At 47.5% G+C, this 23,336-nt stretch overlaps 1 protein-coding gene and 1 pseudogene across 1 annotated transcript; one reads left to right on the top strand and one right to left on the bottom strand.

Moving 5' to 3' along the window:
* Window positions 1–3,106: 3,106 nt before the first annotated feature.
* Window positions 3,107–3,858, top strand: LOC149324750 (uncharacterized). Its single transcript, XM_089565282.1, has one exon. The coding sequence runs from the start codon at window positions 3,241–3,243 to the stop codon at window positions 3,856–3,858; it is 618 nt and encodes a 205-aa protein (XP_089421408.1). The 5' UTR covers window positions 3,107–3,240.
* Window positions 3,859–15,247: 11,389 nt separating this feature from the next.
* On the bottom strand, window positions 15,248–18,237 carry LOC149324749 (uncharacterized; annotated as a pseudogene).
* Window positions 18,238–23,336: the final 5,099 nt, after the last annotated feature.

The raw sequence follows: 23,336 nt of genomic DNA, 5'->3' as shown, positions 1-23,336 counted from the left end.
CACTCATCCGCAAATACGTACAGTCATGGCTTACCTTTCAACGTCGCAAGCCACCTCCTCATCGTTCTGCTGGAGAATTGCAGCCGCTACCTTGCACGCCACGCCTATCTGACCGCGTCGGCATTGACTTATACGGTCCCCTCCCGTACACTTCGGCCGGCAACCATCTAACAATATATATATATATATATATATATATATATATATATATATATATATATATATATATATATATATATATATATATATATATATATATATATATATATTCTTGTGTATACCCTGAGGAAGGACGGTCCTCCGTCCGAAACTGTCGGTATTAAATTAAGATAATTGCAAGGTTGTGACCCCTTCTTCTATATATATATATATATATATATATATTGTATTCAGTAGGGGTTCCAATGGCCCAGTTTACTAGTTTAGGTACAGTATTACGACAAACGCGACTGTTCTTTTAACGTTTATTTTGCCAACAGTTTCGGGAATGGTATTCCCTTCGTCAGGGCAGGCTTACAATGAATCCGTTTCGTCAATATAAGGACACAGAACAAGCGAGGAGGTATAATCTCCGCCCTCTAAACAAACTTGAGAATGAGGGCAGGGGACCGTATAATAGGCAGCACGACAAGTCTCAAACGGGCCGCGGCTGAACAACAACCAGAAAAAACAAACGAGGAGGTGGAAATGGTAAAGTAGTAGCAAAGAACGAGCCTGAACAGCACAGCGATAGAAGGGGCAAAAGAGCGTTAGACCCGGCTCTCGGCGCACACGGAAGCCCCTACCCCCCCCCCCCCCCGCCCCCCCCGCCTCCCCTCCAAATACGCGCACACCCCCGCAAGACGCCGCCGGGTCCGAGCGGGCGGCCCGTATCAGGTATCCTGAGACGCTTGCAAGGGACGCGTTCGAGAGACGGCCAACACACACTTGTTAACCGCTGCAACGGCAACTTGCGACTGTACCCTCTGCGTATTTTTGCTTCATTTCGTCGCTTTGCTCTGCTGTCGGGCCTTTCTACCAGACAATCTGGCGCCCCTTTTCCCATAAATATAGTAGGCGGTCCAAAACCGTGTCCCGCAGTGAGCTTCCCGTGAAAAAACAGCGTCCGTCGGGTAAAATACTGAGCTAGCCCGAGCGCGTAATGGGAAGGCAAAGATGAATTTAGGGGGAACAAAACAAAAGAAGGGAAGATCAGAAAAAAAAAAAATTAGCTCTAGAAATGTTTAAAGAAAATGTAACACAGAAAATGTTAACGCACACAAAGAAAAACTTCTGATTAAATGTGGCGCCAAACAAGTATGACATGGTGAGAGCACTTTGATAGAGTTTGGCGCAGTGCATGTGGTTTCGAGATTTGCATGCACACGCAGGTTAAATCATACTGAGATTATCGAGTTGAGTCGATGTTGGTGTAAGTAAATAAATGACAAGAAATATGTAGAAAAATGAAAATAAAAATGGCACGGAGAATAAAAAATTGAGCACAAGAAGTTATACAAAAGTTAACAAATTAAAAATAATAATAATACATGTGTGCGGAAAACACGAAAGGTCTGCGGCCCGCGGAGCTGCCGCGTGGTCCCAATGGTCTAGGTGATAGATCAAAGGTGTCTATTTGGAATGGAACGTGGATGCTGGCAGGAGGTTGGATAAAAAAGTACTCAGGAAATAAACTGCCAGATTCCCTGCCATTTCAAAGTGTGTCTGCAGTTGTCAAGAAAAAAACAAGTTCAGGCGTATTCTGATAATAACGCTGTCCAAGGCCTATGACCGGCGGAATTTCCTACGTTGGCTCCTTTAAGCAGGAAAGTCTCCCGGGAGTAGCGTTCATGCCATGAGAGAACGTGCCGAATTTATGAATGAAGTACGATTCCCTTTGTTCCCTGTAATATGTGTTAGGGAACCCGGACTGGAGAAGGATTACACGGATGTTTTCAAAACTGTGCAGGGGCAGACGCAGGTGCCTGGAAAGGGGCAAGTTGGGCAGGGATGACACATGCGCTTTGTGGTTGTTGAAGCGGAAACGAAATGTTGTCTTGGTCTGACCAATGTACTCCTCCCCACACACCTCGCATTGAAGTTTGTAGATAACATTGCTCGAATCGCAGTCGAGGTCTTCATTTATGTGAAACGTAAAGCCATCCGACTTGGATTTTGCCAGTTTGGTGTCGCAAATGTGCGGACACACCTTGCAACGGGGTTTTCCGCATGGGTGGCATCCACCTCGGGCAGCGGTCTTCTTCGTTTTCGCGTTGACAAGCAAGTCTCTCAGCAAGTCTCATCTTTGCCTTCCCATTACGCGCTCGGGCTAGCTCAGTATTTTACCCGACGGACGCTGTTTTTTCACGGGAAGCTCACTGCGGGACACGGTTTTGGACCGCCTACTATATTTATGGGAAAAGGGGCGCCAGATTGTCTGGTAGAAAGGCCCGACAGCAGAGCAAAGCGACGAAATGAAGCAAAAATACGCAGAGGGTACAGTCGCAAGTTGCCGTTGCAGCGGTTAACAAGTGTGTGTTGGCCGTCTCTCGAACGCGTCCCTTGCAAGCGTCTCAGGATACCTGATACGGGCCGCCCGCTCGGACCCGGCGGCGTCTTGCGGGGGTGTGCGCGTATTTGGAGAGGGGGCGGGGGGGGGGCGGGGGGGGGGGGGTAGGGGCTTCCGTGTGCGCCGAGAGCCGGGTCTAACGCTCTTTTGCCCCTTCTATCGCTGTGCTGTTCAGGCTCGTTCTTTGCTACTACTTTACCATTTCCACCTCCTCGTTTGTTTTTTCTGGTTGTTGTTCAGCCGCGGCCCGTTTGAGACTTGTCGTGCTGCCTATTATACGGTCCCCTGCCCTCATTCTCAAGTTTGTTTAGAGGGCGGAGATTATACCTCCTCGCTTGTTCTGTGTCCTTATATTGACGAAACGGATTCATTGTAAGCCTGCCCTGACGAAGGGAATACCATTCCCGAAACTGTTGGCAAAATAAACGTTAAAAGAACAGTCGCGTTTGTCGTAATACTGTACCTAAACTAGTAAACTGGGCCATTGGAACCCCTACTGAATACAATTTCTCAACATGGCTGCCAGGAACCCAACGACAGAGCGTCTGATTCGTCATTATCCAAGGCATCCGATCAACAGTGCCATCATCGGTGACTCCCTTACTAAGTACGTACACAACCACTTCACGCCAAGTGACCCAGAGGCCCCCTGCTTCATCTCTTACTGTGGCGCCACGTATGCTGACGTCCCCATGCTGCTGCAGTACGTCCCTGCGAGCGTGAACACCCTGATCGTACACGTCGGGACAGTTGACATCGCAAGAAATGGGTCGTCCTCGTCCCTGGAGAGACTGACACTACTCATTGAAGAGATTCGCCAGAACCGACCGGCAATTAAGAAGATAGGCGTCAGCCTTCCTCTTTCCCGTGCCCCAAATCGCCGAAGCAGAGGATCAAATCACCGCTTCGTGAGATGGTTTAACATCCAGTTGTCGAAATTCAAGACCGGAGTTCGTCAGCTATGCAGGCGCAGAGAACTCGGCCCCGGTGTGCGATACATCGAACATGGTTTTACATCGTTGCCTCTGTGGCGCTTCCTCGCCGTGGACGGACTGCACACCAGTTTTGAGGGCGTCGGTTTGCTGGCCCAACATTTCAAAGCGGAGCTCAACTACCCGCTTCACCATTGGCAGCCGACTCCGTTCGTGCCACGCAGCAGAATCCCTGGGCGCCGCTCGGGAGACGCGGCCCCGTCAACACCACCACCCAGTATCCCTCCACCGCCACCCCCAGTGCCGGAGCGGCGCTACAACACCCGCCGGACGTACGCCATGGCTGCCCAGCAGGCGGCATCTGGACAGAGCAACTGACTGCCTGTTACAAAAGGTACGGCCCGCGGAGAGCAGACGTGGTCCCATGCGTTCCTCTCAGTGAGGAAGATTATTGATAAACGCGTGAGATTTGAGCTTCATGCATCTCACCTAACGTCCTACCTGTCGCAGGGTACTGTTCCAAAAGGTCTTCGTCTGGGCTGTACACTTTCCATGTCCACATTCAGTGAGAGAGAAAAAGAGGACTGGGATAATATATTATTAGAAGCATCGCAAAAGCTCACAGAAACGGTCGTCAATCATAGCAAACGGAAAGTTGCCGAACTTAGAGATGTCGAGGAAGAGCAGAGACGCCAACATGCTCTCTCCACTGCCGAACTGAGCGAACTAAAAAACTACGAGGCAAAAAGAAGAGAAGAAGTAACCAGGGATAAGACCAAAAAGCTAGAACGTGACCGAATTCCGCTGGCTTCAAACAGATATACAGAAACCAAACCGTCCGAGCTAAGCGCTAATGGTAGGTTGGAAACTGTCGACCGTGAGACTGCTGTCCGAGCTCCAGGGAATGACACAACTGCTCATATTTCTCGGGGTGTTGTCGATACGAGGTCCGCGGCTGAGAACTATGAAACAGCTGGTGGAAACACAAACGTGGTTAATTTTTCACAAAAGATTCTCACACCTGCCGAACTCAGCCTCCTTTCCAAAGGTTTAACTTTTTGTCCAGCATCTGGTAGGTTCAATGAGTTTCAACTTTTTCAGGATCTGGACAATTTCGCGCGAAACCTCCGGCTTAGGGAGTATTTCCACGAAAACACCAGCGACAGACAACAAACGATTCCCACCGTGTCAGAGAAGTTGTGGACACCGAGCGAACAACGTGACAGACACCTTGATATGTATATATCTGCGGTGCAGAAGGACATAATAAGGGCGTATGGAAAACAACGTCCGGTTCGCAACAATCTCTCGAACGAAGAACGACAGGCTTTGGAAACGTTGCGTAAAGACGAAAACATAGTAATAAAACCGGCTGACAAGGGTGGAGCTATAGTAATCCTGGACAAATCAGAATATTTGAAAGAAGGCCACCGCCAGCTCAATGATCCTCAGTTTTACAGAAAGCTTCCGAATGACCCCACACGCCAACTGGGGACAGAAATAGAGGACTCTCTTGCTGGACTCGCTAAGGACGGTAGAATAACTCAGGCAATGTTAAAATCAATGTCGCCGAGCAATCCAGCTCCAGGCCGGTTTTATCTCCTCCCTAAAATACATAAAGTTAACCATCCTGGCCGTCCAATTGTGTCCAGCAACGGGGCAGTGACGGAGAACATATCAAATTTCATTAGTTTTCTCATCAAGGACATCCCTCCCCGCTTTCCCTCGTACATCAAAGACACAAGCCATTTCCTTCGGGAGATTTCAAACTTGACCATCCCCACAGGAGGCCTTCTGGCGACCATGGATGTTTGCTCCCTGTATACAAATATTCCGCACGCAGACGGCATAGCAGCAACGCTGGCAGCATTCGAAAGCTCAAACCCTTTGGTTGATTTGGACGGTGGAACCCTTTCTGGCCTTCTTGAACTGGTCCTAAATTCCAACAATTTTGAATTTGATGGCGAGCACTACCTCCAAATAAGCGGTACTGCGATGGGCACAAAAATGGCCCCTAGCTATGCCAGCATCTTTATGGCGTCACTAGAAATTCCCTTCCTTGAGGAACAGCCAAAAAAACCACTTTTCTACAAGCGTTTCCTAGACGACATCTTTCTTGTATGGGAACATGATGAAGCGAGCCTGCTGGACTTCATTGCGCACTTTAATACCCTGCATCCCTCCATTAGGTTTACCCACTGTATCTCCGACTCAAAGATTAACTTTCTCGACGTGGAAATATCGGTAGACGGCAACTGCCTTTCGACTACCCTATACAGAAAACCAACGGATAGGCAGCAGTATCTCCATTTTCACAGTAGCCACCCGAAGCACTGCAAAACAAGTATTCCATATTCTCAGGCTCACAGATACCGAAGAATATGTTCTACAACCGAGGAATTTGATCAGCATACGGGGACTCTCAAGGACGCTTTGTCACGACAAAAATACCCGGGGGAAATAGTCGAAGACGCGATTCAACGCGCTCGCAGCCTAGACCGTTCTTCCATCTTGACAGAGAACAAGGTGAAAAAAAAAAAAAAGACAGCAAAACAAACCTAATCCTTACTTACTCCGCAACTGCTCCCAGGGTAAACAACATACTAAGCCGTCATTTTAATATAATCCGACAGAGTAATAGGCTGTCACTAATATTCCAGGAACCACCCCGAGTGGTGTACCGCAGGGACAAGAATCTGAGAGACTTGCTTGTCAACGCGAAAACGAAGAAGACCGCTGCCCGAGGTGGATGCCACCCATGCGGAAAACCCCGTTGCAAGGTGTGTCCGCACATTTGCGACACCAAACTGGCAAAATCCAAGTCGGATGGCTTTACGTTTCACATAAATGAAGACCTCGACTGCGATTCGAGCAATGTTATCTACAAACTTCAATGCGAGGTGTGTGGGGAGGAGTACATTGGTCAGACCAAGACAACATTTCGTTTCCGCTTCAACAACCACAAAGCGCATGTGTCATCCCTGCCCAACTTGCCCCTTTCCAGGCACCTGCGTCTGCCCCTGCACAGTTTTGAAAACATCCGTGTAATCCTTCTCCAGTCCGGGTTCCCTAACACATATTACAGGGAACAAAGGGAATCGTACTTCATTCATAAATTCGGCACGTTCTCTCATGGCATGAACGCTACTCCCGGGAGACTTTCCTGCTTAAAGGAGCCAACGTAGGAAATTCCGCCGGTCATAGGCCTTGGACAGCGTTATTATCAGAATACGCCTGAACTTGTTTTTTTCTTGACAACTGCAGACACACTTTGAAATGGCAGGGAATCTGGCAGTTTATTTCCTGAGTACTTTTTTATCCAACCTCCTGCCAGCATCCACGTTCCATTCCAAATAGACACCTTTGATCTATCACCTAGACCATTGGGACCACGCGGCAGCTCCGCGGGCCGCAGACCTTTCGTGTTTTCCGCACACATGTATTATTATTATTTTTAATTTGTTAACTTTTGTATAACTTCTTGTGCTCAATTTTTTATTCTCCGTGCCATTTTTATTTTCATTTTTCTACATATTTCTTGTCATTTATTTACTTACACCAACATCGACTCAACTCGATAATCTCAGTATGATTTAACCTGCGTGTGCATGCAAATCTCGAAACCACATGCACTGCGCCAAACTCTCTCAAAGTGCTCTCACCATGTCATACTTGTTTGGCGCCACATTTAATCAGAAGTTTTTCTTTGTGTGCGTTAACATTTTCTGTGTTACATTTTCTTTAAACATTTCTAGAGCTAAAATTTTTTTTTTTTTTCTGATCTTCCCTTCCTTTGTTTTGTTCCCCCTAAATTCATCTTTGCCTTCCCATTACGCGCTCGGGCTAGCTCAGTATTTTACCCGACGGACGCTGTTTTTTCACGGGAAGCTCACTGCGGGACACGGTTTTGGACCGCCTACTATATTTATGGGAAAAGGGGCGCCAGATTCTCTGGTAGAAAGGCCCGACAGCAGAGCAAAGCGACGAAATGAAGCAAAAATACGCAGAGGGTACAGTCGCAAGTTGCCGTTGCAGCGGTTAACAAGTGTGTGTTGGCCGTCTCTCGAACGCGTCCCTTGCAAGCGTCTCAGGATACCTGATACGGGCCGCCCGCTCGGACCCGGCGGCGTCTTGCGGGGGTGTGCGCGTATTTGGAGGGGAGGCGGGGGGGGCGGGGGGGGGGGGGGTAGGGGCTTCCGTGTGCGCCGAGAGCCGGGTCTAACGCTCTTTTGCCCCTTCTATCGCTGTGCTGTTCAGGCTCGTTCTTTGCTACTACTTTACCATTTCCACCTCCTCGTTTGTTTTTTCTGGTTGTTGTTCAGCCGCGGCCCGTTTGAGACTTGTCGTGCTGCCTATTATACGGTCCCCTGCCCTCATTCTCAAGTTTGTTTAGAGGGCGGAGATTATACCTCCTCGCTTGTTCTGTGTCCTTATATTGACGAAACGGATTCATTGTAAGCCTGCCCTGACGAAGGGAATACCATTCCCGAAACTGTTGGCAAAATAAACGTTAAAAGAACAGTCGCGTTTGTCGTAATGCTGTACCTATATATATATATATATATATATATATATATATATACGCGAAGGACAATGAGGGGCTCGTTATAAATATGAAAGAAGCCAACAGCCACAGAAACCAATGGGCACAGGGGATTTTTAATTTATTTATTTAATTTGTGGTGTTGATCAATTTAGAATATTACTGAATATGTTATCGCTTAAAGATAATTGATTAGAAAAGCGGAAGAAAAAATAACCACATGCCGCCGGTGGATCCCACCGGCGGCATGTGGTTGTTTTTTCCCTTATCGCTTCTGGTGGCTTATATGCCTTATATTTCAGTTGCTTCGCCTTATCGGCTTCCGATGCATGACCAAGCGTCGAATACTACTGACTGCATAACGGGCCGTAGACCTCACCTGTTTTTATACGGTCTTAACGACAAATCAGGACGCCTTGGTTGCTTGGTTACCTTGGTGTGCACTCATAAAGGTGTCTTAGGCGCTATAAGTGAGCTGCCCGATGAGTTTGCTTGCCTACCTTCATTCAATGGCCGCGGTTTCAAAGCTACTTCTACAAAGTATTCAGGAGCGGAATGTCTACGGAGAAACTCTGGCGATGATGGCAGTTTAGCCACTATGAAATGGAGCAACACACAATAATAGGCGGAGCAAAGAGTGCTGATCTTCGGCCCTGAGAACATGTAAAAACCCAAAATAGAACTGCATCCTATTATCAGTAGGAGTTAATAACTCATGCTCATTCGGGCACTCAACAATTTCACTTAAGATTCGACTGGCACAACCCATTTGACTCAACTCTTTCTTCTCTCTTCCGAGGACTTCTCCCTCCATTATGCTTTGGTTAATCTGTTATTGTCTGATTTGTGATTAGTGCATTAAAAAAAACTGCACTTCCATATCTTGCATGCATGCGCTGAATATCTAGAAGCGGATTCAGTACTTGCATCGACATCACACTTGTAGCTTTGTTAAGGAAAGTACCGCTTATGCTAAATGCCTTCTTTCTCTACGTGATACTGCGCTAGTGGCCGACCTGTCCACCTTTTCCCTCATTAAATTCCTTTCTCTCTCTCTCTACTGCGCTAGTACTTGCGCGTCTCGTTAGCTGTAAGCTTTTTTCCATACTGTTGCTGGCTCATCCGCGAAGCAGTGTCTTAGGCGATGTCATTTCTTGCCAGTATCGAGGGCACAGAAGTGGGTTCTACACCATACTGCTATGCCTGTTGTAATCAACTACGTTCTTGACTAACCCTCCCTACCTCCTTCCATCCCGGACGTAGCAAACAGGGGAGAATTTTTCGGTTACACCTGGAGGGGCGGTTGGAGGGTTCTTCCATTTGTACTATATATTTCTTGGGGTTTGTTTGGTCGCAAAAATTGAGATCAGTATAATGTTCTTTTCCGAAATTTCTCACGGGGAAGGGGGGGGGGGCTCTCCTCCCTCCCCTTAAATCCGCCCCTGGTGCCCCCAAAAAAAACATTTTCACCACCATCACCAGCAAAAGAAAGCCAGCGAAGTACAAAAGCTTTCAAGTGACAGCTTGTCGCGAACAACTGTGGCCCAGTTCACATGGAAAGGCTCAAGTAGTAGTGCTGTCACATGGTTGCTTTGGTATCTTGTGGATTTTCTTTTAAAGCCAGTAAAAAGCTTGGGATCGGGTGGGACGGTCTCCAATGGAAGTCAAGAGTTGTTTACTTAGTATTTGAAGACATGAACCATATTTCGTACCAGATTTATATGTTGCATGCTATCAATACTGCTAAGAATATATCGCCTCTTCGCGTTGTGATCGCTGCCCTTTCCTTCAAACATTGGAGGCACTGACATGGTCCAGTGTCCTCTGATTGGATATTCTAGTGGGTGCTCCAATTTTCTCAAAATGGCCCTCTTGCCCCTTAATAAAACATATTAGATACCGTGAGAAGAGGGGTACTACGCATTAGGTTATAGCCTACCCTATATATATTGCTACGAATGCACAGGCATCGTTCAACAAGAAGCAGCCTTCACAAGCATATTTCTTGCGCGGCAAACGCGACGCAGCTGCCCTACCGTTAGCGCTTCATTCATCATAACCTGACATAGACACTACGCGGAAAAATGGCTATTAATTCTTTTGGGCGTGCTCTGCTCGAGAGTACGTGCTACGTGCAGAGTACATGTACGTGCAGCACAGTTGCTGCAGCTACAGCTTTGGTAGCTCGTTAGAACGTGGAATCAGCCCATAATTGACAATGTGAGAGTCCTGAAGATATCCGTAGAGTTTATATTGCTGCCATTCGTGGACACCTGGAACGACACCTGGAACTTCGTGGAGCACAGGAGACTTTCCAGCTGAATACCTGAAAATAAGCAACCAGCAGCAACGTAATTCCTCGAGTGCGAAGTAAGAAAATCTTCAATTCAGTTATTCGTTCATTAAACAGCTCCATTTTGTGTTTGTCCATTTTGTGGATCGGAGGTTTTGAATCCAGGCTCGTTTATCATGGTAGAGCTGAGCGAATTGCAAATATAGGCTGTTCTGCTTGAAGACGTCAACTAAGCCTAATAGCTTATTTTTACCCGATATAGGTATCGAAGATGGATAGGAAATTCCTATTTCATTGGACGCAGGTCATTCCGGCCGTGTAGGCAGTTCCGGGCTATGCATGCAGTGGTGCACATTGCAGACCGCAAAATGTTTATTGTTTTGAAGGAACAGCAATAACAACCCATCTAGCATGACTATTGTTACACAAATTGTAATCAATTCGATGCGAGTGTGCCATAGAAAACTTGATTAAAATGCGGAGCTCACTGCGTCAAATTTCCAGTCATTTAGCAAGAGCCCCACCCCAGCTCTGGTCAGCTGCTCCATTTTAAACTCTAAAATATATATTATGTCTGCCCTCACAAAAATTCTGAAGAGATTCTACAGATCTGTGTGCGGTGTGTACAATCGTCCACACACCTGCCCAGAGCGCTGGAACGGCCCGCTCTTTTATGTATTTATCGCCATTGCGGCAGACTAGCGGGCCCGGTACGGCACACATAAAATGCTGGACGGGCAAAACAAGAAGTAGAGAGGTATGTTTGGAGAAGAAACAACAGTTTAGGAATTAAACAGAGAAAACAGGATTGTCAGCAACGTCAAGCGCTACTGCCCGACCCAGAAACCTTCCTTTGTATTAGCATAATATTTCAGAAAAAGTGTTTTGTTGTTGTTCGGCATTGCGCCAGACCATCAATACGTAGAAAATGTCGATGAAACATTATGCCAGGCAAACGAAAACAATCACCCATTGCCTCACAATCCAGAAAATTTTATTTTCTCATGGAAATATAGAAGCACATATGTATGAATACGGAACCCCTCAGTGTGCATCACAGTCGGAGATGTGCAACTCTGTTCTCCTCGTGCAGGTATTCCTGCGATCCGATAAAACTCTGTCATACTAAAATTTTGAAAACAATTTTTCCATAACACTGATTACACCTGGGCACTTACTGTCTATTTATGCCACAGGGCCTGCCTCTCGTTATAACAAAACTGCTCAATCGTGAAAAGCATGGTGCTTGTGGGCTTATTTTCGCCGGCGGGACTTCTGTTGTTCAGCTGCACTATGGTGTTAATGTGGAACCCTGATTCTGCATGCAACACGAAGTTGCCCCGTAAGTATTGCTTCCGCTGTTCCTTACATACTCCTTCACTCAGAGTTTAACGTGTATTTTGCACTTAAAGGTGCACTGAAGAGGAATCTGAACTTGTCTTTTTGCCGTGGGAACTCGATCTACACGTTCCGAGCTTTCTTAGAAACTGCGGTTTACTGCCCTGTGTGGCCGATTTCCTCAATTAAATCGAATTAATTTCCGTCTCCCGCCTTTTTTTTTTAATTCTGCCTCGTACGGCGGGCGGAGTCGACCAACGCGTGGAGCGCCTTTCACCCAGTCCCGTGGCGGCTTGCCGCTCTGCCATCGGCGGAGTAATACGTAGTAGTCCGTAGTAGCAAATAGTCCGCGCGTATTTTTATTTCTTCGGGCTTATTTTGCGGCTATATTATCTGCAAATGAAACTATTTATTCACGGAAATCTAAAAAACAAAATAAAGCGGAAGCAAAGCCTCCACGGGACTGGGTGAAAGGCGCTCCACGCGTTGGTCGACTCCGCCCACCGTACGAGGCAGAATTAAAAAAAAAAGGCGGGAGCCGGACGTTAATTCATTTTAATTGGGGAAATCGGCCACACAGGGCAATAAGTCACTGTTTCTAAGAATGCTAGGAACGTTTGGATCGAGTTCCCGCGGCAAAAATACATGTTCAGAATCCTCTTCAGTGCACCTTTAAAGTAGGGAAGATTACAAGATTATTTGCTTAGGAATCACTCACTCAATAGATGGTTCTGCATTCTGATGTAAAAATTTCCAACACTAAAAGAATAAACAAATATTGCGCATGCATTTTCTTTGACATTTAGGTTCTAGTTTATCAGTTTTTAAGTACAAAGTTACGTCGGGTTAATCCTGATGTCCCTCTGTGCTTACTCAAAAGGTTTCCATCGTGTGTTGAACATTAAGTACTGTGTACAACAGTCCTGGCATGTTGTGGTTTTCCAGTGCCTACAAGACAGAGAGAAAGAGATAGCTATTTACTTTGAAAGGAAGTCAGAAAAGTGCACATAGTAAACTTCTTTGCGAGGCCATCCACAGCCACTTATGCCTCCATAGAGGCTAATTTTTTGTTGTGCTCTGAAAATGGCCGTACAATGCGCGCAGCTCTTCTCGGAAAGCCAGCTATGCGCACTTGGGCTCGAACCCAGACCTGCATACATCCACACAGCTAAGAGAACAATTACAGGGGCAAGTTGGTGGTCCATCGTGTTAAAACCGCGCTGTACTTAAACAAACCAGACACACTTTAAAGACGACTACGAAGCGTGGACGTAACTGACATGCAGGTGACCGGCGAATCGTTCTGCAAAAATTTGATTATTTCATTCCAGCCTTGAACTTTGAAATGGTCTGCTACCCGACACGTTCGACAAGTGGGGCTGTAGATATCTAGCCACATGATGCTGCGAAGCTTCTTTCTCTATGATGAGTATGAAAAGTCCTCTTTATGGGTTTTTATACTGAACAAAGGTCTGAGCGCGGAGGTTTTGCATGCCCTAATGTCCTTCTCCGAAATGTCGAGGCCGAGCCTTGCACAGAGACTTGCACAGAGAGAGCGCTGGTAGTTGGTGTGATGGGGTACTCCGCTAAAGATACGGGTAACATTTAACACCGTGTGTTAAATATGTTGTTTGCCGTTGTCTGGGCCGGCTGTGCCGGTAGAGTCGCCAGCTGAGTTTTGCCTCATTAATAATGTATTCGCAGAATACAACATTGAAGAAGATAGCACCATTTTACGTTTTACACGTTAATCTCTCCCCGCGCTGTGCGATGGAAAATGAAAGCGTAAGCGTTGTCCGGCCACCTCAGCCGTTTTCCGCCTTCCACCGTCGTTTCAGCCAGTGCTGCCAACCGTAGGGATTTTCTCTTGATCTAGGGAATTTAAACGTCGTCTAGGGGAAAAATGATTTCTGTTGTAATATAGGGACATTTATTTTCTTAATGGGTCATTTTTATTTTTCGGTGTGAATCGGCTCCTTATTCACCGTTTCTTCACTTCCTTGATTTTGAGATTCTGTCAATGCGTCATCTGCATGAGGGGAAAGCATTGTTGGGATCCGGGTAGCGTCGCCGGGCCTGGAGGAGGGGCGAAGATGACGGGACTCAGGGAGACTTTGGGGGACAACAAGACATTCTATTTCTATTCTAGCCAAGAAGCACAGTTTCTTAAAACCATGGGCTGAAGGATGTTCAGTGTGACTCCGCACCGCACATTCTTCGTCACCACGTGCGCTGCTTGTTGGAAGGGCTGGTCTAGGTTGGGCTCTCTTGGCAGGGTTCCGGTGAAATTGCGTAGAAGTGTAAATTCGTGAAGAGTTTTCTTAGAACCAGTACCCGTGACTCGCCAGTTGACGGTTGTCACATAACACGCCACATTTTTGAAACAAAAGAACAAAAACAGCGCCGCGCAGACGCATATCGCCATAGCGGGTCGTAAAACAGTCGAGAAGGAAACCCCGGTGAACGACTAGCCTTGCGTGCGTGCTTCCCCCTCCACCTCTCCACGCGGCGCGCGGGGGGATTGCCGTCAATTTTTCTAGAATGTCGGAGATGCTTCTACTCGAAACCAGCGGAGAGCGCGTAACCTTGCGTGTGCTGAGACAATGCCATCTAGAACCAGTTTCAGGCCTGCTCACTGCCGCCGTGACGTCACGTGTCTTGACCGAGCCGCGCGGAAGCGGGAGGCTGTGAAGCGCATATCATCGCTTCCCGTGAAAAGAAGGACTGATTTGATTTGTTTGATTTGTGGGGTTTAACGTCCCAAAGCGACTGAGGCTATGAGAGACGGCGTAGTGAAAGGCTCCGGAAATTTCGACCACCTGGGGTTCTTTAACGTGCACTGACATCGCAGAGCACACGGGCCTCTGGAATTTCGCCTTCATTGAAATTCAGCCGCCGCAAGAAGGAATGATCGTGGCGAAGCGCACATGTGTAATAGTTTTATTTTGCCTTTGCATTTTGATTGGCAGTGTATGTTATGAATGCATAATGGTTCAAAAATCGTGCATTTATCTGTATAGCAATTTATTATTCCACTAAATATAGAGATTGTGCGCCGTGGAACGTGTGACCGGTTTATAAGAGTAAAGTTCGATGGCCCAACAAAGTAATCAAATAAAAAGGGTAAATTTAATGAGTCTTTTACACGCACGCTTGGCACATACACGCACATACACACTGTGTCCGGAAAACACATGGAAACTGTTGTTACTCATTTTGCAAACTTCTGCAATTTCCTTTCATGAATCGGCGTTTTTCTACTCTTCAGAACATCAGTCTTTATGGAAACGCAGTTCTTCAGAAGAGTGTTTGCTGCTGCCACAAGTATGTTCGTCAGCACAGTGTCAGGATGGTGACCATTGTTACAGATATCAAAATCCTCTGTTTCACAAAGATGTCTTGTGACAGCCATAAGTAGCTCCCTCTGTTTATGTGTTGCATGAAAACGTGCAGCATTCGCTTTGTTGGTAAGCTGCTCTAAGACAATGTGGGCGTGTAGAACCGCATTAACGACAGCCGGTTGAGGAAACTTGAGAGCGCCTCTCGAGAGGTTTTCGATTAGGAGATTCCTTTCAAGTTGAACTTCCCGGTCCTCAGACGTAATATTCATGGCACAATACTGACAGGGCAGCTTCTTTAACGCGGCGTGGGCGCAAAAGCCTGCGATGTATGTTATTACCGGCAGAATGGATTCCTTATTTCTTATATCATGATCTGACACCTTTATGCCGTACTCCTCTGTCAACTGAGCTCCGTCAAGTGTTTCAGAACATGGCTTCTGCATTTCCTGCATATCTGGCAAAACCAAACTGTCTTGTTGCCTCAGTTTTTTCTATGACTCAAAGACTTGTTGGATTGAGATATGATAATTCGTTCCCCACAGCCGACGATCCTGTCCGAACCTTTCTTCCAGACTGTCGGTCTGAAATTTTCCCAGCAACACGTGGTCGAAATTCAATTCTTCAAGGCAGTACCGGCACAGTTCGACAAGCGAGTAACAAGTCAGCCGCAGCGCTGCGTCTGTTTCAGTGGTTAGTGCGCCTGTATCTATCCTGATGTCTCGCCATGTGTCCAACCAATCCACGAATTTATTAAGAAATTCTATCTGCTTGTCAGCCAAACTCTTTACTGGATCCTGGAGCGGATCTCGTAGGCGCCGGCCTTTGGAGGGGCTTTTCACGTTGACGATATGCCACCACTTCAGTATTAGGTCAATGAAATGCGCTGTCCCTGCGGCGTAGTTCAAATTAAGCTCGTCTCCGCGCATATTTAGAGCCTCCACCACAAATGAACTAAAAACCTTTAAAACAAGCTTCCCATTCTGGCGCTCAATGTTGGATTAATGCAGTGCTTTGTAGCTCAATCCATAACCAAACTTTGAGACGCTGTGTTGCTCCGCAGCGTGCATGTCTCGAAGAGCTTTGAAAGACGCTCCATTAACCCGAACTAACGAAGATGTGCTAGGAAATACGGGTAGAAGATGCACGTTCCTGGATTTTTCTGGTTTAACCAGTTGTTTCTTATGCACTTCAGAAGATGGACTGGGTCAACTACATAAAAAAGGGGTCTTGATTCGTCTACTGGGTGGGGGTACACAGTGTGAACTGTTCGAGTTTTAGAAAACAAGGACAGCACTTTTCTGTTTATGGAATTATTATCTGTTATTACTGCGATGACAGTAAGCCCTGCATTCTCTAGCTCCAAAATTGTCTTTCTTAGGATTGCATGCAATTGGACTGCGTCAATGTTAGATACTGGCAGAATGTGCGCGACATCCTTGTGGGCTGATAGCAAGGACTGGATCACAAAAACATGCGCATTTTTGGCCGCTTCGCAAGAATTAGAAGCTGCCCCGGTCACTGATCCACCTTTGTATTCGAAGTACGGCTGAATATGGATCTCGTCCATTATTATAGTGACGATCTTTTCATGCGGTTTCAGAAGGCTTGATCGCTTCTTCACCTAACGTAAAAACCCTTCATCGTCCTGCTCATTTCCAGGGTTGACGTTATATTGAGAACAGAGTCGCATGAGTGTAGATCGATGTGGTAGTGCTAACTTGCCAGCACTGCGAATGGATCAGTAAGCGTGTGGGGAAACAGTGTAAAGAATACTGGAAAATATTAAATGCTCAGCAGAGTACCGTGCTGAATGGTCCTTCTTGTGCAATAGGTCAAGTTGCTCTTTTATAAAGCCGAGCGCTTCTGTCTTCTCTTGCGGCAAAAGATCGTCACACCTGAGGCTGTCCAGCAAAGAGAAAAGCAAGCTGAAACTTGCCTTCACTTTTTCATCCTTGTCGCAAACGTCTGGAGCCTTGAAACTTCTCATACTGTGTAGTGCAGTCTGAAGGCAGCGCAGATCGTCCAGTATACACGGGATGAGCAGGTCCTTCACAGGCACTTTCACTTTCCTCCAGAAGGCCGTAACCTTCATGTTCTTACTAACAATCACAGATCCTTCGACGTCTGGTGGGTCTTCACCCTCTATGTGAACAAAGAGAACAGCATGCTCTGCTTTTACTGAAGTCCAGTAGGTGGAGAGGCGAGGCCTTGTAGGCCCGATACAAAGTCTTCATATGACTGCAGCTTATTTTGACGCTCTTGTTCTTCGTGCGATGAAATGGGCTGCCGAATAGCTTCCTCTAGATGCGATGCTTCGCGACGTTTCCTTTTTGCCTCTGGCTGCTGGCGCACTGGTGCGCATTCGCTCAAATAAGCAGGTGCATTAGGAAAAATTGTCGGCACTGCGTCGAACGTAAGCCGAGTAGCGCGCATGGGAGCTTCTACTGTCCTGCCGGTTCTTGGATTGGTGTACGCGGTAGTTGTCCTTAAGTACTCCGCCTTGAAATAGAGCTCGCACACCTGCAAACCATTCACAAAAAATAAACGGTATATTACAGGCTTCGTGCTCCACATCCGCCTCATTTACTAAGCCACAAAATAAAAAGGAAAGCTACAAAATTCTCAATGAAGCGCGCTGACCAGCAAATACATTCGACAACAATCTACAGATCACTTCGAGCGTGCGCGTTAACTGATAATACGTCCTGGCGTTCCTGGAAAGAACGACATCACTCATGACTTGCGCGATCTTATAACGTTCCAGAACACAAATAAACACCCGTGAAATATCGGGTCTTACTGGCTGAAAAGTAAAAAAACACAAAAGACTATTATTTTCACTTCTGGAAAAAAACAACCCTCAAGGCATGCGCACGGCGTTATAAAAATAGCGTATCTCATCACCACAAAGCGCCGCAGTCGAAGCGAACATTTCAGAATAGAAATAAACAGCCGTTACAATGTCAGGGCTTACGCTGGCTGGCAAGTCAAAAGCGCACCAGAGGTCTTTATTGTAGAGGAAGAACCGGACATGCTGGAGGTGGTGCTTTTGGAGCGATTCAAATTAAGTAGTATAAACGTACACATACCTTCGGATCACGGAGAGAACGGATATCGACGTTATCGCGACGAACAGCCCGCTCCCACTTTGCTCTTCGATCATCCTTTGGGAACGAGAACACTCGAACCTTCGGCCCATTGTCGTAATTGCCGCGACCGTTGGGCACGCAGCATCGCCCCATTAGGACAGTTTGCAGGCGTACACTACGCGAACATTCAGCGAGTGAAACGCTTCATATCACAACACAGCAGTTCAGAGACACAGAAAAATACGTCTTCTCCAGAACCGGTTCAGAATAGAAACACCAGCATGCCGCCACAGGTCTCGTCAGGCTTAGCAAATCCTACTCTCGAGAACGGCGTGGGCACCTCCGCGCGACGGAAAGCGTCGGTCAAAACTGACAGACGTCAGCAGCCGCGACAGGAGGAGTGAGCAGTCCTGATAGTCCAGAGAGCGCTGGCTGAGACATGCCCTCCTCCTTTTCGCTCGCGCATCGGCGGCGGCGCCACGCCAGAAAGTTCCAGATGCTCCTGGAATCCACTGCCTGCTTTTGACCAATCAGAGACGCGCGCCCGGGGCGAGAACGAGAAGGAGACAGCACGGCCGATGCTGTGCTTATGTGCGCGCCAGCCATGGTGCGAAGAACAGACAGACGTGGAGCGAGCCTATATAAGAAGGGCGTTGAGCGCTGTCAGTTTAGTCGGAGCCACCATTCAAGCTTCCGTGGAGCGCGCCTGCTCGACGCCGCGGTTCAACGATGCAGCGCGCGCCATTCTGTGGGACGGAATCGTCGTGAACCTCTAGTCGTCGGACTGTCGCAATGCCCGGTGAACAAATTGTGTTTTTCTTGTTTGCCTCTCTCTTGTGTTAGTGCACTTTAGTAGACTTAGTTCTTGGGCTACTTGGTATGCTTGATTTAAACACATAATTTTTCAGCGCAACGGCACACCGCCAAAGAAAAGAAGCAGGAAGAGAAGGACGAACACAACGCTGAAAAAACTTCTGTCACTCTTGCAGCTTCACTTCTGAGTTGATGAAACCTTCTCTCAGCCATCCATTCCCGGAAGCGCGCAAAACATACCGCGCGTAGCCAGTCGGTGTATAACCTTATTTGTGTCCACAAATGAGATCTTAAGAGTTTGCAAACGCGTTTCGACGTTTGGACGCTCACGTTTCGACTCAAACGGCGTTTCTACGCGTGGCATGTTTTGCTCGCTTCCCGCAATAGATTGCTCAGAGAAGGTTTCATCACCTCAGAGGTGAAGTTGCAGGGCTCACGGAAGTTTGGTCAGCGCTGCGTTCGTCCTTCTTCTCTTCCTGCTTCTTTTCTTTGGCCGTGTACCGTTACACTGGAAAACTATGAGCTCAAATCAAGAATACCACCTCGCCCAAGAACTAACTCTACTGAAGTACATTTCTTACAGATAGGGTTCGCCTTTCCTCTGTGTGTCTGTTCTTCAGATGTGCATGTGCTCCAGAGCAACATTAGAAGAGCTACGTACCGTGCTAGGTTCCTGACATTCTGCATTAAGAAGAGTGTTACCCCCGCAGACGTGAGTGCCTTGTTTGGTGCTGTCCCGCCGTCGTGGGGGCATGTAAAACGCGTTTGCATACTCCTAAGGTCTGACCTGTGGAGACAAGAAAGGTTATAGACCAAGGGGCTACGCGTGGTATGTTTTGCGCGCTTCTAATGGATTGCTGCCAGAAGGTTTCATCCTCTCAGAAGGGAAGCTGCAAGACTGACGGAAGTTTGGTCAGCTCTGTGTTCGTCCTTCTTCTCTTCCTGTTTCTTTTCTTTGGCCGTGTGCCGTTGCACTGAAAAACTATGAGTGCACTTGAGGTGCAACATCCCTTTTGTATTGTAGTCCCTCTCGAATGTAAATTTGCCTGAGTTGCATTGTTTTGTTAATCGCTTTGAGTGTACTCGTACGAGTGATTGTGTAATCCTCTGTATTGTCTCATTGCTTTATAAACTTTGTTTTGTTTGTGAACCTTTGGTTCAGCACCATTCTCTGGCTTGCGACCGGAAAAACTGGGCACCAAACGACCAAAAACTTCTTTTCACTTGGTAGCTGGTCTCCGCTTAGCTTTCTACGCTGAGTCGAGGGCATCTCCTTTGAGTCCAAGACCGCTACCGGAACTTCACGCTAAAGTGCGAGAAGTTGGGTGACAACAGTGAAGTGGCTAATTGGTCTTCTTTCGCCGCCGCGGTGGCTCATTGGCTATGGTGCTCGGCTGCTGTCCCGAAAGACGCGGGTTCGAACCCGGCCGCGGCGGCTGAATTTCTTTGGAGGAGAAATTCGAGCCCGTGTACTGTGCGATGTCAGTGCACGTTAAAGAACCCCAGGTGGTCGAAATTTCCGGAGCCCTCCACTACGGCGTCTCTGATAGCCTTAGTCGCTTTGGGACGTTAAACCCCATAAACCAACCAACCAACCAATTGGTCTTCTTGAGCACCTTCTTGACCCGGATGCGAGCAGAAACAGTCCATTGGTAATTGCTGGGATTAAAGGTCCATGCTCTTTCACAACAGCGTTGCCGACTTCTTATAAAGTCTCGCAGGCATGCTAGCCAGTAGACACTCTCACAGTACATGTCCCCGCCAGCATGTCATGTCGTCTGACTGCGACCTGCAATGCCCGCAAGCACCAAAAAAAGCCAGGGTATACGCGCAAAATTACCTTGAAAATGGGAAGAGGACCGCAAGTATAGAGGCTGGCTGATGAGGAGCAAGAGAAGATCGCTCCATTTCTACTGCAAGCCGTGTTGTGCTGACTGTAATGGTGGAAATTCTGAATTAGAAAAGCACGCAGCAAGCAAGAAGCACCAAGCAAGCAGCGCAAGCATGGTAAAGACGTAAACGCATTTTGACGCGCCCTGTTTGAGCGCAAATACAGAAGTGGAAAGAAGGTCAAGGAAGGAGAAACAAGGTTGGCTGCTTTCGCAGTTGAACACATCCTTCCGCATGCCATGATGAACCACCTCGTACCGCTAATAAAAACGGCGTGCCCCGATTCCGACATAGCGAAAAAAGTGTCTTGTGGCAGAACGAAGTGCACTGCAATAATCAAGGGAGTGCTCGGAAAAGACGGCAGCGACAATCTGATCGCTTTACTCAGAACGTCCCCGTTTTCGCTCATCTCGGACGAGTCTACGGACAGGGCCAGAGTGAAGCACCTTTCTCTCCTGGGAAGAGTTGCCAAGGAAGACGGGGCCGTGACTGACTCCTTCTTAGCCTTGCTTCCTGTTCAGGACGGTGCTGCTGTTGGTCTGCACATGTTAGTGTCCGATTTCTTCGCATCAGCAATGATTGAGTTCAGGAAAGTTGGTTGGTTTGGTTTATCGGGTTTAACGTCCCAAAGCGACTAAGGCTATGAGAGACGCCGTAGTGGAGGGCTCCGGAAATTTCGACCACCTGGGGTTCTTTAACGTGCACTGACATCGCACAGTACACGGGCCTCTAGAATTTCTCCTCCAAAGAAATTCTAGCCGCCGCGGCCGGGATCGAACCCGCGTCTTTTGGGTCAGCAGCCGAGCACGATAACCGCTGAGCCACCGCGGCGGCAGTTCAGGAAAGTAAAAAACAGCGCTAAATTGTACACTAACCACACAGAAAGACGGACAGGACGGGCGCTGACCCCAACTAAGTTTATTGAAAGCCACCTTCTTCGGGCTATATATATGCAACAGCATATACCAGGTGTCCCAGCTAAATGTAACCAAGCTTTTAAAAAACACGGGGTGTCCTAGCCCTCTGAAACCAAATGAGGGTTGTTTAAAGTCGCGTGACCTAGTTTGGAGTTATTTTTTCGTTCTTCAAGGTTGAATAATTAGTCAAGCTTAATTAACTAACTTTTTAATTATTGACTTGAGGAACAAAGTGTCAATGGAAAAGTTGTAGATCGCTTTGAGAAACAGTTTACCGAGACATTTGCAGCAAAGTACTATTTACGTAAAGTTGTCTTTTTACCGCCCTTTAACCATATCCGCACAATAAGAAAAAGCTTCCACATGACAACAGTGCCACTTCAACGTCCCAAGACGTGCCTTAAAGAATAAAATCCGTTTTTCTGAAATCCCCTCCTCGATTACACTTTGGGTGCACATTGGGGCAGAGAAGTAAGCGAGCAGCTGGGCACGTGACAACTTTCTATCAAGGCCAATAAATGAAGCTATGCAAAGCGTAACTTGACGGAAACAGGACTACTACCGTTTTTGCGAGGTGATCTAAAACTTTTGCATTGACACTTTCTTCGCGAAGTCAATAATTAAAAAGTTAGCTAATTAAACTTAACTAATTAATTCACATTGAAGAGCGAAAAAATACTCAAGACTAGGCCACGCGACAATGAACAACCCTCAGTTGGTTTCACTGGGCCAGGACACTTCGCCTTTTTTAAAAGCTTGGTTACCTTTAGCTGGGACACCCGGTATATAGCCCGAAGAAGGTGAACGCATGCGCATTTCCTGCATGGCACACACACACACACACACACGCACACACACACGCACACACACGCACGCACGCACGCACGCACACACACACACACGCACGCACACGCACGCGCACACACGCGCACACACACACACACACACACGCACATACACGCACGCACGCACGAGCACACATGCCCGCACGCACGCGCGCGCGCACACACACACACACACACACACACACACACACACGCACGCACGCACGCGCGCGCGCACACACACACACAGACGCGCGCGGACGGGAACTTCTCATAATCGCGTATTTTTTAACAATCTGTGCTCACTTCCTCGTAGGGAAATAGAAGTGGTGCTGACGCACATGCCATTCCTCTCTTTAATAAAAAATGCTTCTGGCAGTTCGCGAGCTAATCTATGCTTACTTCTGGTTATAATTTTAATCTCTTGAAGTCGTGGTGCGCAGTGATTTTTATTTTCATGAATGCAAGAGCGGCAATGGGCGGGTAGGTTTTCGAACGAATCTGATGCGTTCCCTAACGACCTTCTATGTTCCCCTGCACGCTCGTTGACGCAGCGTCCAGTCTGAACGACGTACACCTTGCCACACGTAAGGGGGATCTCGTAGACCACTGTCGTGGCACACCTTACGTAGGGCTTTGAGTGCTTCTTTCCACACCCAGATGTTCCTTTAGCACCTGAACAACCAAGATTAGCAGCGGTGAAAGTGGCAGGGGAAAAGTGGCTTTCGAGGTTGGCAGCGCTGGTCTCAGCGGCCGGACAATACGAGCTCGTGGAGCTCATTTAGCGCCGTATATCATGAATACGCCC

Source organism: Amblyomma mixtum, unplaced genomic scaffold (genome assembly GCF_055824585.1).
Source record: "Amblyomma mixtum isolate Tamu unplaced genomic scaffold, ASM5582458v1 scaffold_19, whole genome shotgun sequence".
In the NCBI taxonomy this organism is placed as follows: domain Eukaryota; kingdom Metazoa; phylum Arthropoda; class Arachnida; order Ixodida; family Ixodidae; genus Amblyomma; species Amblyomma mixtum.
This window is presented reverse-complemented; position numbering and strand designations above follow the sequence as displayed.

Bases quoted from the DNA above. Each gene is read 5' to 3' on its own strand.
- LOC149324750 (XM_089565282.1), top strand. From the start codon at position 3,241: ATGCTGCTGCAGTACGTCCCTGCGAGCGTGAACACCCTGATCGTACAC.